Below are 15,444 nucleotides of genomic sequence, written 5' to 3' on the forward strand. Positions count from 1 at the left end.
TAGCTACACCTCTCAGCACAAATATGCTTTGCTGGTAATAAAACACATAAGTAGCATGTTAGATTTCCATTATCGTGCATGTAGTGCCATTTTCTAGGCTTGTTACCTGGATGTGGAATTTCAAAATCACATTGTATCTTTGCTTTCTAGTTTCACATTTTAAATATAAATAATCCTTTGAGAACCACTTTATATCTGCTTCTGATTTTATCATACTTAGTAATGACTTAGGATTAACTGTAGATATTTAGTTGGTCTTACGGTTTAGTGTTAATCCCTGTATGTACCCTTATTGCGCCTTCTTAAGTGTTCAGTTCAGAGACCGGTTGAAAAATCAGTTTTTGAAATACCTTTTTGAGTCATTATTTTTAGTGGTTAGTTTATACTTCATCTTCCAAGACATGAGATGTCTTCCTCCTTCTCATTGGAGGGATCACAGAATCGCTTGACTGAAGAATGTAGAATTCTCGAGTTAGGAATATTTATTTCCTCATGGCATGTTATGGCATATAATAGCCTTGGAAATTGATCTGATTCTTGTTCTTATCATGCTGGATGGCTCCTGACGGTGGTATGTGTGTTATTTGGGAATGAAGATGTTTGTGCACAGCCTAAAAGTTGACATTTTCTCAGTTTCTCCTTCTGCCATGTCTGAGATCTTTTCTTGACCTTCAGACTCAGAACATGAGATATTTTTTTTCCCCCTGTTGTGTCTTAAGTTAGTATTTTTGTCCCATTTCGATTTTTTTCCCCCTCTGTTGGACTTACATTGGTTGGATCTGTAACCTCTCCCAGATATCTAGTCTTACTTTCTTTACTGTTTGTCTTTAAAATCTGTGGCCTTTCCTCTGCACTCCTGGAGAGCTTTTATGTATGTGGTCTACATCACTGATTTGATTTTCTGCATGTTGATTCTGTCCTTTCCTGCTTCCAATGGGAATTTTCTTCTTTTGCTTGTAGTTTTCTTTTGGTTTCTTTATGTCCTTTCTTATGCAGATGAATCTTCTTTCATTTCAGTTTCCTTTTGAACCTCTTGGTTTCACTTCATCCTTTTTCCCTTTTAAATACGGGGGCCATATTTTCTATTATCTTGGAAAACACACCACCGTACTATTGGAAAGTGTGTGGGCGTCTGTCTTAGTCAGATGTTTTTCCTGGGGATTTTTGGTTCTTGTCACGGTTTTCTGTTTTGGTGGTCTGGGATGAGAGAGCGAGGCGTCCTAGCTGTGGTCTGGGCTCCCATCGCGCTCACTTTCATCAGGTTGCCAGTTCTCTTGGTTGGACCTCACCTGGAGGCTAGTTGGATTGACCTGGTTCTGAGACAGGTATCTTGGTCAGGGAGCCATTTCCCTGGAGCAGCTTTCGTGGCATGAGGAAGAGAAGCCTTTGTGCCCGCTGTATTCCTCTGACCAGATCACTCGTAGCAAGTGCAGTGGTTGGCGACCTCAACAGCTCATGGCAAGTTGCTTCCAGAATTTTTCCCTATCTTCTTCCTTCTTGAAGTCTGTGTACCCCAAGTTTAATGATGGGGTTCCCGAGCCCTTCCGCCCACACAGGAGTTGTTCTGTGATGCTGAAGGATCCACGAGGCGTGGTCCTCATGGGTGTGGCGTTTGTGGTTTGGAGTCAGGAAATGAACTGTGTGTCTGCCTAGGGATGTCCACTCCAGTGCATGTGTGTACAGGCTGTGGGCATATGCAAGAAGGGGAGAATGAAAGAAGGGATGACATTGACCAAGAAACATTAAGAAAAAAAAAAAAGAATCAACAGCCAAAGCAAGGTGTGTGTGCTCAACAGCCATGGCACGCCATTCCCTTGCTCTTTGCTGTCAGAGGCTGAGATACAGACCGGCAACACGGTTTCTCACGCCAACCCCATCCACTAGGGAGCCGTTCTGGGTTTGCTGGGTGACCCTGGGTCCACAGAAACTGTAATCGTATCCAGTTCCCTTGCCTGATGGGACGCTGGAGTCAGGCATGTGACGGGGTGTTTAGGGAGGAGGCACCCGCTGCATGCTGGGTGTCCACAGGAGACTCAAGCTTGGGGAGTTGGTCCAGAAGGATGCAAAGGTGCCACAGGTGTTCACTGACCTTGGCAGGTGTTGAGAGAAGACTGCTGTAGCCTCATCAGGTTGGGCCCACTTGATATCAGTGAGATGTGTAGTCGTTGAAAGTGTGGGGTTTGGAGCTCGGGTGATTAGCACTCTGGTTCCTTTCAGAGGTGGGGCCCTGGCCAGGGTCTGTGTCCTCTGGGTGCCTCAGTTTATCCTCGGTAAGAAGGTGCCATTGCTCATGCCTACAATCCTAGCCACCGGGGAGGCTGAGGTCAGGAGGATCACGGCTGAAGGCCATCCTGGGCTTCTAGAAGGATTAGCAAGGCCCATCTCGACTCAGAGCCGAGTGCAGTGGCGTGTCGGTCACCCCAGGCTGCATGGAGTGGGTGGGGATCCTCGTCTCGGGCCAGCCCGGGCAGAAGAGTTCATGAAACTCTGTCCCAGAAGAAGCAGCTAGGTGTGGTACAGCACATGTGCCCTCCTAGCTCTGGTGAGAAGGGAAACACAGGCATATTGCGGTCCAAGTGTGTGCCTGAGAAGGCAGGGAGACCCTGTCTCAGAAATCACCAGTGCAGAAAAGTCGCTCGAGACGTGACCCATGGCGCAGTGGTAGAGTGACTGCCTAGTCAACAACAGTACCCTGAGTTCAAATCCCAGTACTGCCCAAAAAGAGAAATTGATGTCCTCACGTTGAAGATTCAGTGAGCTAATAGACAGGGATCATATTCGTCAGTGGCTGGCACTTGGGGAGTGCTGAATAAATGTGGGGTGTTATGGGTGTTATTTTGTTATCCTGATGATGGAAGGTTAAGGAGTCAGATGGCCTCAAACGGGTATCGCTTCACTTTCTCTCCGTTTCTGAGCATCCAGGTTGGTCTCCATTGAGCTTGTTCTTCTCAGAGGAGCCTTCCTGCCTGGCTCATTTGAGGTAGCCCCTCCTTTCCACCGTCGCTTCTCTTGGCACCCTGCCCTTTTTTCGTAGTCCTTTCTGCAGAGTGCTTTGGGCTTACTCTTTTACATGTCTTCCTTCTACCCCTCCCCCCGCTGCCCCCCCCCCCAGGCCACAGGTGCCCTGTGGGGTTCAAGTCTTGGTTCACTACACCTACTGACTGTGGAGGGAAGCGTTCTTGATATCTCAGTGTCCTTACCTGCCTTCTAGAAATCTCCATGTCCTCATTCATGCAGCGGTAGGAATGAACACCCAGGTGAAAGACTGGGGACAGGATGAAACCTGACACCTTGTAAGTGACCATCAGAGTTCCTAGCACATGTATCAAGGCAGGTGACTGTCGCCATCATTGTCCTGAATGACACAGCCACCCGTGGGTCCCTGTGGCACAGGTAATGATTGCATCAGAACTTCCCCTTCACCCCTCGCACTTGCTGTCGAATAGTCCCAAGTCTGGCATCACAGAGAGCAACTGTTAATTAGTGATTTAGTTGAACTCCAAGGAATCGTTCTGAGTCTGCGATTGCTCATCCTTGAAGGAAGGAAGCTGGTGGAGGTGTGGGCAGGCTCGGTTTCCTTCACATCGCTCGTGTTCTTTAGGGCCTGTAAGTCCAAGAGAAGGGAATTGGCACTATCTCCCATTGGGAAGGACCGAGCTTCGGGTACTGCCCGCAGCCTGTGCGGTAGAGAGGCCGGTGGCCGGGAGTCAGCAGGCGTGTGGCGTCAGGAGACGAAGGAGGAGGATGCTGGGGAGCACTCTCCAGGTGGGGAGCGTTGCAGCACAGGCAAGGTCAAGTCCTAGACGACGGGGACCTTCACTCCCAGCAGAGCAACCCGGCATCCGGATGCCGTTGGAGACCCCGGCGAGAAGAGCGGGACCCACAGGGGCGGTGAGGAGATTGGGTCTTCGCAGCCTCCCTCCGCGGTCTCGCTCCGTGGACGCTTTGGGTTTGGGCAAGAAGCAGTTCTATTCTCTGAGCCTGAGAAACGCTCGCGTGTTTGTTTAAATGATGCCGCACTAGAGGACACACGTAGAAACCTTCCTGTCGACTGTTGTGCGTGTGCCGGAGCAACCCCTTCCTCTCCCTGGAGTGCTCTGGGGCGCTCTACATTACAGGTCCTTCAGTTCCCCTCACGAGCCCGTTGGTGGTAGTTGTTATTCGTCAGTCTCTCTTTTTGGTTGGGGATGCTAAGGTGCAGAGAGGTTGACTAGTGGTTCCTGGCCTTCAGGATAGAACGTGGCGGAGCTGGACATCGGACTATCAGAGCTGGATCTGTCACCAGCATTCGTAGTTGGCATTGGGTTAATTCAAGTGTCCAGTGGCTTTGGGAATGGGGGTCAGGGGTGGAAGCTGCGGTTTTGTTTGTTTGTTTGTTTTTTTAAGTCCCCCGTAAAGCAGCGTGTGTCTCTGCGATTGAAACCTGGCGTAACTCGGAGGGAATGGAAGGAAGCTCTCTCTCAGCGGGAGCCCGCGCCCTCGCTGCCTTGCCAGGCTTCTGGAGCAGCCCCGCTCTGCACAGTGCCATCCAGACTTAGCGGCTGGGCGCTCCCGCTTCTCCCCAGGGAGGGGCTGGTTGTCGTAAGATGTCCCGTGGCAGCCCAGGGAGGAGGCGGTCTCTCTGCAGACGCCACCAAGGTTTGTGGTCCTCGGAGGCCGTGCGAGATGCAGTGACCTTTAGAGTGGAATGTGAAAACGCATGTTTGTGTATTCTCCACAGCTGCCCTACGGAGCAGGCGCGTTACTTCCGCCCTGCTGTGTGAGTCATCCCAGGCCCACTGTGGTTTAGAAACTTGCTGAGGAACATGCGATAAGGCTTGACAGGGGCTTTTAAACTAGACGATCTGGTTTCCAAAGCCTGTGTTCTTAAGTATACGGCGCTCGGTTGTTGTTTTTTTCTCCCTAAGCTCACTTTGATAAGTGACTCACATCTATCCATCTACTCATCCATCTGGAGACTAACTCTCCATCTTTCATCCATCACCCACCTGTCCATCCAGCCCCCCCATCCATTTCTCTTTCTGTTATCCGTCTGTTCATCCATCCACCCGCTGATTTCACTATTCATCCAACTATTCGTTCAGTGAGCCTTCCATCAGTAAGCCATCCACTCATGATCTATCTTTCGTTTTCTTTTTCTTTGTTGCCAGTCCTAGGCTTGGACTCGGGCCTGAGCACTGTCCTTGGCTTGTTTTTGCTCAAGGCTAGCACTCTACCTCTTGAGCCACAGCGCCACTTCTGGCCTTTTCTGCTTATGTGGTGCTAAGGAATTGAACCCAGGGCTTCATGTATAGGAGGCAAGCACTCAACCACTAAGCCACCTTCCCAGCCCCAGGGTCTATGTCTATCTTGTCATCAACCTCCTCTTCCCTCCCCATGTACTATATCCACTTATGTTGGCTCTCTGTTTAACATGGTCCTCTTCTTCATCTAGGGAAGATATCCCTTCACCCTGAGAGTCAAGCATTTTCTTTCTTCTCCCCTCCCTCCCCCCCTCCCTCCCTCCCCTCTCCTTTATTCACTTTCCTTCTCTCCTTCCTCTGTTCCTCTCACTTTGCTCCTCTCCCCCCTCCCCCCCATCTCTTTCCTTCTTGGAAGTATGGGGTGTGACCTCAGGGCCTTGCACTTACTAGGCAGGTGCTTTACCTGCTTGGACCATGCCTCTCTTGGCTATTTCAAGATAGGTTCTTGCTTTATAGCTGGGCTGGGCTGGGCTGTGATCCACTTATTTGTGCTTCTTCCTGTCATTGGCATGGCAGGTGTGTGACACTCTGGCCAAGCATTGAGCTCCCCTGTAGCTAGGATGACAGACATGTAGCCTGTTAGCCATTGGGCAAGATGAAGACACATGAACGTTTTACCAGTGCTGGATTTGAACTGCATTTCTCCATATTTCTAGCTTCCAAGTAGCTAAGATTACAGGCTTGAACTACCATGCCCATCTGATTGTATGTTTTCTAGGCCTGAAGACCTCGTAAATATCCATCCCCTAGTTCCCAAGGACTTGTGTGGCTTTTTGCTGTTCTACTTCCGTGTCCTCAGGGGGCTGCTATTCCAGGCTTTGTAGGGCTAATTCGTCACCTTCCTCCCTCTGTGTGCCTGCAGAGGGTCTTCCCCTACAATGTCCTTGAAATAAAGCTACAAGCCCTTCCACAACTCCTCTGGGCTTTCTGAAGCAGCATGACCCATAGATATTCCCACCAGCAAAATTCCTTGACCTATAGATTGGAAGTTGGATGGTTTGGGCATGAGTTTACTTCTTACAAACTATTGTAGAGTTTGTGTGCCGTATCTATAAATTATGCAGTAAATTTCAAATAGATCTCCACAGAGTGTTTTATAAGGAAAGAAATTTTAATTGGCCTGTTTAAATGGAGATAAATCAATTATAGAAACAATTAAAATTGTCTATGAGAGGCAGTATTAGGAAGAGGAAGCATGGCTTAGCTATTTCCATATTTATTAAGTGCAAGGCAGTAAAAGCTGTTTAATTATTTTGCATAGCCTCTGTTGTGCATGAACCAGTGAGAGACAAAAATTCAGCCATGTAAACAGAGGCCAGTAATGAACTCTGCCGGCATTATCAGTTTCATTTCACCTACTCTTCCCACATTCCTTCATCGGTTTCCAGGTGGTCGTCTTTACTTGACTTAACTACATCACAATTCCATTCCATGAAATCACACGTGCCTTCAAATATAATATACTTTTGAGTATCATTTACTTGCTTATTGAAACTTAGCATCTTTGGGGTAGAACACCGAGAATTTTCACTGTATCTTTTTAACGTAAAAAAATTCTCAAATCTACAGTAAAATTTAAAGAATAATAAATGAATTGTCCAATACCTTTTGCTTAGTACATCAGCCATTTGCATGAGGACTAGCATTCAGGTGAGCTTTTGTTACTGTGAAGACACTGAGACAATAGCACTTGGCTTTAAACCAGGCAGTAGGTCCAGATCTGACCCCTACCGCATCCTACGTTGGAATCCCCTTGCTCCATCTTCAGTTTCTTTATCTAAGATAGTGGTGTACCCCACAGGGCTATGCCAGGCATATGGTGGGCTCCCAACAAATCTCTTCTTATCTCTTGGCATCCTAAGTGACTTGCTCCTATGGGGCGCTGGGTTTGCTGCTGGGCTTTGTTAATTCCAGTCCTTTGGGTTGATATGAAAGAGTTGTGCCGCCGAGACAGTTGGCCTTGTGGTTAAGACTGGTACCTGATGACAAAATCCCAACACCCGGATGTCCTCCGAGCTACACTTGTGCATTGCTTTTCAAAAGTGATCTTTCTGCACTTCACGCGTGTGCATGTACACATACACACAGAGATGAGGAGCGTAGGATTGGTGTGAGCATGAATATAAAGTATATTATGTAGTAGCTCTGCCCTTCCCACCTACGGGACTTGGTTTTGCTTCATCTCTCTGAGCCCTAGTTCTCTCTCTCTGTAAACTGGGAATATGCTAAGTACGTGACTGTGTTGTTGTAGGAGACTATGAGATGGTCTGCAATTAAGGATAACTTAGCGTAGTGCTATGCATAGTGTTGCTCAGTAAATGTACTTATTATCATTGCTCAGAATGGAAAACCCACTCTGAATTGGTCTTTGAAAAAAAAAAATAAGTCAATTTTGCTGCTACGCAAAGAATGACAGTCTCCTGAAAAAGCAAGCCTGCCGTGCGATTTCAGACGTGAGGAAGCACGGCTGGACACGTGGCTAACCCCTAGCAGGGGCCAGTCACCGGGCACCACCAGGGACATGCCCACCCGCATGCCTTTGCTCTCATTCAGCGACGTCCTAAACCCAGCCGGCCTTCCCTGGTGATCCCGGGAGTGCTCGCCAACGCATGCCAGCAACGTTCCTGCGGCCCCGGGACTGACCCTCCTTCCTCCCTCTTTTCTCACTCTTTCTTCTTGCACCCAGGTTGAAAGGATTGTGGACAAGAGGAAGAACAAGAAAGGGAAGTGGGAGTACCTCATCCGATGGAAGGGCTACGGGAGCACGGAGGACACGTGGGAGCCGGAGCACCACCTCCTGCACTGCGAGGAGTTCATCGACGAGTTCAACGGGCTGCACCTGCCCAAGGACAAGCGGGTCAAGTCGGGGAAGCAGTCGGGCGCCTCCAAGCTGCTGCGGGACTCCCGGGGCCCCGCCGTGGAGAAACTGCCCCACAGGTCTTCAGAGCCCGCCAAGGGCAAAGGGACTTCCCACAAGCGGAAGCGCATCAACCCTCTGTCCAAGCCCAAGAAGGGGCATTCCGGCAAGCCCCCCGTGGCCGGCGACAGGGCGGCCAAGACCGTGTCTTACAGGACTACGCCCAGCGGCCTGCAGATCATGCCCCTGAAGAAGGCCCAGAATGGCTTGGAAAACGGGGACGCTGGCTCCGAGAAGGACGAGAGGCATTTTGGAAATGGGTCCCACCAGCCGGACTTGGATTTGAACGACCACGACGGAGAGCAGGAGGCCGGCGACAGTGACGGGACCCACTCGGCGCTGGTGGAGAATGGGCTCGGTTGGTGGCTTTTCTTTCCCTTGGGGGTTTGGTTTCGGTCAGGGTGGGTGGGTGGCCTGCGGTCTAGAGAACGCGGAGGGTGCCGTCTCCTGGACTCTCAGCTTTTCGGTGATGTTCCCTCTGTCCATCTCCCTTGTCCAGGGCCGTGGGTCTTATTTCTAAGTTAGGTCCAGGCTGCTATAACAAAATCCAGAGGCCGTGTCCCTCTGTCAACCATAGACCTTGTTGTCCCACAGTTCGGGTGGCCGGCAGAGTCGTAGGTGGCCCTGGTCACCGTCCTAACGTGGCGCGCAGGGCGAGGGGGCTCCTTCCCTTCTCAGGCTGCGAATCCCACTGGGTGCTAACCAAGCCCTCCACCTCGTGATGCTCCCGCACTGGGGCGAGGTTTCAACCCGGGCAATTCTGGGGCAGGGAGTGTGGGGCACTGACACTCAGACCGTGGCACGTGCTCACTGTGGTCCTGACACCATCCCGGGCTAGTTCTCTGGCTTTGCACTCTTGTTCCATCCTGGGCGCGGCACAGCTCGCGTACCCTGGGTTCCTGGAATTCCACCCTCCTCCTGCTGCGTCTGCACCGGCAGAACGAAGGAAAGAGGAGGCAATGGCCCAGGTAATTCCAGCTCCCACGCCTGCCGTTTCCGCAGCAGGTAGATTGCTCCGGAGCTGAGTCCTCGGGGGCCGGTGTCTTCCCGGGGAGCTGTCGGTGCCAGGGATCTGTGTGTGTCTCCTTGTTTGTCACACCCGGCGTGCCTCCCTGTGGGCGTTGTCCTCTTTTCTGGTACCCCTGATCCTTGACAGGTGGGGAAATCCTGCTCGGGCACGGACCATCCATGCCAGGTGGAGTAGGGCCATCCGCACCCTGCGGGGGTGCTGAGATGTGGGGGGTGCGTTGTGAGGGTGTTGATGGGACTTCGGGGCTCGCCTGGGTGAGCTAGCCATTTTTAAGGACTCTTTCTGGGGACTCGGAGCACTCGCCGGGAGATTCTTTCTTCTCCGGAGTGGAGATTCACCCAGTCAGGATTTATTTAGCCATCTCTGCCCCAGCGTGACTCCTGTTTCCATCTGGGGATTCCTGGTGCTGGTGCGTGCATGTGTGCGTGTGTGTGCGCGTGCGTGTGCTGTGTACTGCATATGTCAAAGCCGTTTGTTTTGAACACGCATCTCCCGGGCAGAAGCGGGCTGTGCACCGGAGGCCTGGCACGAGCGCCCACGTTCGAGCTCCTGTGACGGGCAGGGTGGCAAGGGGGGTGTGTGAGGCTCCAGGGTGCGGGTGCAGGAAATGAGCCCAGCACCCTTGGCCGCGGGCACCCTCCGCCCTTCTCAGAGCACAGCCGCCCCTCGTAGGCGCAAGTGCAAGGGAGGAGGCTGTCCCGACCCTGCCAGACCCCGGTGTGAAAGAGGGGGTGGCCCGCCTCCCTTATCCTGTGCCGCGTTCTGAAGCAGTGCTGAGTCTTGGCTGTCCATCCTGAGCCCTCACTGATGCCACCCCAATCTTGGCCTGCTGTTGGGCAGGGTACCCCACAACCAGGAGAACCAGACGAGAGCCCCTGTCTCGTGAACTCCACTGTGCTTTTCTGGACCGTCTCCTCCCGGGGCTCCCCACTCCTCACTCTCCGGTGCTCCCGGTTCTCCCGCGTGTGCGGCTGGGACGCAGGAGGAGGCCGCCTGCCTCGGCCGGCCCCTGCTCCCGCTGCCCCGGGAGGCCTTGTTGCTTCCTCGTCTGCCGTAAGGGTGCCCACGAGACCCGTGTGGCTAAGCCAGTGGTTCCCGCACCGCCCGTGTGTAAGATCAGCCTGACATCTTGTCGTGTCTGTGCAGCAGGCCTGGGGCAGGGCGGCCTGGGGCAGGGCCCCCCGGGGCGGGTTGACAGACCCTGGGCCACTCCCCTGCCTCTTGAGGCGTGCTCCAGGGTGGCATGCCCTGGTGGGTAAATTTCACACCAGGCGTCTGTGCACTTGGACTCAGCACTCACTTTCTTCAAGCACTTCCTGGATTCCTGCTGGAGTAGAGTGGTAAAAGGTAGGTAAGGCCTTTTCCTTCTGAAACTGATGGTCTGCTTTCTGGTAAGTTAGAGTAGCTGCCTCTCGTTCCGTGCTGAGGAGGTGTGTGGGGCTGATCACCTGGGAGGAATCACCTACGTGTTAAACACACACACACACACACACACACGCGCACACGCGCGCGCGCACGCGCACTTGTTACACCCACATGGGTGTCCCAGACACCGGCAGCCTTTCACATTCTAGTTAGATATAGCTTTGTATTCAGGTATGTGGTTGAACTAAGGAAATGGCGGGAAATTCTTGCCAGAGTTAGCGGGGCAGTGGCCAAGGGACTTGTTTTAGGTTCTTGAACAGAAGATCCCAACAATGACGTCCTCCTCCTACCTGCCCCCCTGTACTGCCTCAGGTGGTGCAGACCCAGGGGTTCAGTTCCCAGCATCCTCCGTTGCGCCTGCAGGCTTGTGTACCAGCCAAGGGCTCCTCCTTCCCTGGCAGACAGGGACGGGGTCTCCCGGTGGCTGTGTCCCCGCGGGGGCATCTCGTGGTTTCCACTTCCTCTGGCGAGTGAGGGTTCTGCATACGGTCTGCTGTGGGAAGACAAGCTACAGGGAGGCCCCAGCGGGGGGCGGGGGGGGTGGTGTTTTGGTTGCAGCCTGTTGTTTTCCCCCAGCCACGTTTATGAGGCGTACGCAGAGGCTCAGTGTTGCTCTCAATTCTGATTTTTCTCAGGTCATGACAAATAGCTTTGTGGTCTGGATACCATCTGCCTCAGTATCCCTTTGGGAGCTTGTTAAAACTCACTCCACCCTGATCAAGTGACGGGGCCTCGGGCGGGGGGCGGGGCCTGCGTCTTACCTACCAGCTGCAGAATTCTGCGAGCCGGTGTACACAGGTTGCGAGATAACAGTCCTGGATCCACCGAGGGAGGGGGTCCGAGTTGCTGCTTGGACTTGAAGCCTGTATGTAGGAATGTGGACCTCCCAAGTTTAAAAACCTGACCGCTTCTCTTCCTTCCCGGTGCCCTTTCCTGAGCCCTCTCTGTCTGTCTGTCTGTACCTACCTAAAACAGAGGTTTCACCTGAGTGGCGAGGCAGTTGGAATAGCTTATCCCTTCCATTCTGGGTGGAACCGCTGGCCACTCTCTTGCCCAGAGGTGCACGGAGCCACGTATCATTAACCTGAGGGGACAGGGCTCCCTGCGCCTCATCCTCCCCCTCCAGCCCGAGAAGGCCGTGCAGATGCCTGCTGCCCTCCAGTGCCCGCGGCCCAGGTCCTCAGGGCTTTAATTCTGGAGGGTCCTTTCCTAGTCTGCAGACTGTCCTCTGCCTCCCAGACCTCTTTATCTCAGGCGTTGCGTGAGTCTGTGTTTTCCCCATTATTCCTGCTGGTGAATGAGTCATCCCACAGATGCTGGCAACCTTTGCCGTCTTCTGTCTTTTGATCTCTTAGGATGATCACAGCCCTCGCTTCTGGAATATTCGTTTACCTCGCCTTACTCTTTCAAGGTGATGATCGTTTCCCCTCTATTGGTCACAATCAGGTGCCGTGTTTGGAAAACGGGGCACGGTGGCACGTGCTGGTGGTCTCGGCACTCCGGAGGCTGAGGCGGGGTTGTGAGTTTGAGGCCAGCCTGAGCCACCAAGCTGTTTCATAGAGAAGCACTTTGGTGCCAGTGCCGGTGTAGAGTGCCCGGCAACTCTCCAGCCTCCGCTTCTGGTCTGGAGAGTGGGTAAGAATGCCTATGTGCATTTCCAGCAAGTTCTCTGCCCGCTCCTTCCTCCCCCCTCCGTCATGTTCGAGACCACAGTCCTGGATTAATGAGCACCAGGAAGGCAAGATGGCCAAGTAGAGGCTCACGGATGCTGATTGTTACAGGGAGAGAGGCGGGGTGTTTCGGGGCTCTGGATCTTAAAGTTTCCCTTTAGAAAACTTGGAGAGTGGGAAGTGTGTGAAAGGAAGTTTCGGGGCACAGGGACTTTCCCTGAGACACGGCCCCGAGGCTTGCAAAGCGCCCCCGGCAATCACGCAGTTCTGAGAGGCAGTACTCACTTTACAGAGGTGCAGGGTGAGGTTGGGGAAGGGCTGGGGTTGGGGCCAGCAGGGAGACCCGGGCAGTGTGACCCCAGCTCCCCAGCTTTGGCCTCTGAACTGCCTAACTTGCTTCCAGACAGTCAAAAGCGACTCGTAGGCCCCGATTGTCGAGACGTGGGGGACAGGTATGCTGCTGGGACAGGCTTCTGCTTCCCAGCACCCCCCCAGCTCCCCCACAGCCCCGTGCTTCCTGGCCCACCGACATGACGTCAGCCTACAGGACGAGCCGCCCTCCGTGGCTCAATGTGAAAACTTGGATACAGTGGTCAATTTCCTAGAATATTAAAATTTAACCAAATCGAATCTGACATTATAAAGTTCCCAGAAGAATTCCGAAAGAAAGAACTCAAGGTCTACTTGGTTTTTCCAGACCCTCTGGAGCATTCAAGAGCAGGTAATCATCCCTGCCTGGTTCAGAGAAGAGAGAAGGAGAGCACGCCGAGTCTAGGAAATCCCGGGCTTCCCACGCAGGCCGAGAGGGGAGGAGAAAGGCCGTGTAGACAGCCTCGCTCGGGTGCGGAGGTGCAGTCCCGACGAGCCCAGCCTGCGGATGCTTCCCCAGCGCCCCGACCGGTCCAGGAGCTTCTGACTCCTGGCCCTCCCGCACTTGGTTCCAGGTTGTGGCTGCTCCTAGAGGCACCCAGCTTGTTCTGGAAGAGGCCCTGCAGGGGCAGCCGTCTCAGGACGGCTCTGAGCATCCCAAGGTCGCGGCCCCAACCCAACCCGTGAGTCCAGGCCACGCAGGTGTCCCCACGGTGCCTCTTGCCAGCCCGGGCATCCGTTTCCCCAGCACAATGCCCTCTTCACGCTTGTCAAGCCCCAGCTCTCCGCTCAACAAATGCTGACCAGTCTTTTTTGGTGTTCAGAAGTAGGGGATTCTCCAAACCAGTACCAACAACAACAGAAGCCTAAGAAAGTTCTACGTGTTGCCTTTCAAAAATGTGACAAGTCAGTACTTTGTGCTAATGAACGAACTTGAAACAACCCTTTCATGTGGTGACGTGAGGGCCCTGTCCGGCTTGGCCACCACATCCTCGGGAAGTGCCAGACTGGGATGGAAAATCTGACTCTCCGACTGGGAGCAACCTGACCCCTGGCAAAGCCAAGTGAGAAATGGACTCCCCGTGGGGCTCCTGAACCTGGGGTTTGGTTTGGCGTCGGAGAGGGACTGATGGGGTCCTATGGCTGGCTTTCCCTGCCAGCTCAGAAACGCTTCTCGATTGGCCACCTAAGAGAAGTCTGCGGAACAATTTTCTCGTTGCCAGTCATCTGTGTCCAAGCCTGTGGGGTCAGCTGGGGAGTGGATGCTCCCTTCCTAGTGAGAGCAGCCTGGGGGGCAGGTGTGTGCCTGTGGAGGGCTCGGAACAAGAGTAAACGCAGTCTACCAGTCACTCACAGCGTGGCAGAAGGTTGACCACTGTCGACTTTGCTGACCCCTTATTTTATTTATACTTTTTATTGAAAGATTCTGTACTCCTCTTTTATAATGTCCATGAGAAAGAGAGGAGACGAAAGTACTTGCATGGCATATCTTAAGTTGTTGTAGGGTTTCATTCTTTTATTCCCCTTTATTTCTTTCCTTTCCCGTTTTCTCTTCTCCTCCCTTCTCAATTCTCTGTGTCTCCCTCTTAATTTTTAAAGTTACAAAAGCAGTGCACCTGGGGCTGAGAATGTGGCTCCGTGGTAGAGTGCTTGCCTAGCAAGCAGTAAGCCCTGGGTTCAATTCCTCAGCACCACATACACAGAAAAGGCCAGAAGTGGCACTGTGGCTCAAGTGGTAGAGTGCTAGCCTTGAGCAAAAGAAGATCAGGGATGGTGTCCAGGTCTGAGTTCAAGCCCAGGACTTGCAAAAAAGAAAAGAAGCAATGCACCTGATTATACAAATTTATACAACATGGAGTGGATAAGCTTTTGTTTCCTTTTATTCCCAAATTCTATTTCAGGTGTTTATGTTTCTTATGGGTCTTTCTGGACTGTCCTAACTTATTACATATTGCATTTTACATACCTAATAGATACCATTTACTCAAATATTTGTTCAGGTAACTATGAATAGGACTAATCCCTTTTTTTGTGTAATTAGCACCTACCACATCTGTCTATCAGTCATTTATTTGTATCTGTCCTATATCATTGATCTCCTCTGTCAGTCCTAGCATCTATTTTATCTATTATCTATTATTTACTATGTATCATATGTGTCAATGATCTCATTATCATCTGCCTATCTATCTATCTGCCTACTTACCTACCTACCTACCTACCTACCTACCAACCATCTGCCACTGCCAAGGCCTCCCCAAGGTGACATCTGAGTAGCGCCTGGGGCATTTACAGTCTTTTTCCTGTAAGTTTCTATGTTTGAAATCCACCATGGCTGTGCCTGGGTCAGGACATGTGCCTCTGCTCTTTCTTCCCTTTTAGCTGCTGAGGATTTCCCAGCGTGCAGGGTCTTCACTGTTCTCTCTTTGACAAGGCTGGGCAGCCTGCAGAGACCTGCGCTCTGGCCAGCCCTGGCTATCTATTACCAGCCTTCCCAATGCTTTTCGCAACTCTGTTGATTGAATGTTAGTTTGTCACTGAGGAAGCAGCTTCTCATGCGCCTGTGTCTGTCCGTGGAAACTGCCCAGGTGCAGGCCTGTGCTGAGCACAGGCTGCTGGTGGCCCTCGTCCCTCCTCCTCCTCCTCAGGTACACTCCTGGCCTCTCTGGCCATTTCCCTGCTGGGAGGCAGTTATGTCACTTCCATGGTTCTAACTGTATCTTTGCATTTTCCTATTTCTTTTTTTTTTTAAAGCAATTTGGAAAGTGTGTATATTGATCCCTTGGTCTA

The 15,444-nt window shown here is 52.2% G+C and overlaps 1 protein-coding gene across 1 annotated transcript in view; it reads left to right on the forward strand.

Annotated features, from left to right (window-relative positions):
• Nucleotides 1-15,444, forward strand: part of Cdyl2 (chromodomain Y like 2) — a 91,642-nt gene that overhangs the window by 49,036 nt on the left and 27,162 nt on the right. Inside the window, exon 2 of the mRNA XM_048355064.1 lies at nucleotides 7,930-8,518. Within this exon, the coding sequence (XP_048211021.1) occupies nucleotides 7,930-8,518 (589 nt within the window). The remainder of the gene's footprint in view (nucleotides 1-7,929; nucleotides 8,519-15,444) is intronic.

This window comes from Perognathus longimembris, chromosome 10 (genome assembly GCF_023159225.1).
Source record: "Perognathus longimembris pacificus isolate PPM17 chromosome 10, ASM2315922v1, whole genome shotgun sequence".
In the NCBI taxonomy this organism is placed as follows: Eukaryota; Metazoa; Chordata; class Mammalia; order Rodentia; family Heteromyidae; genus Perognathus; species Perognathus longimembris.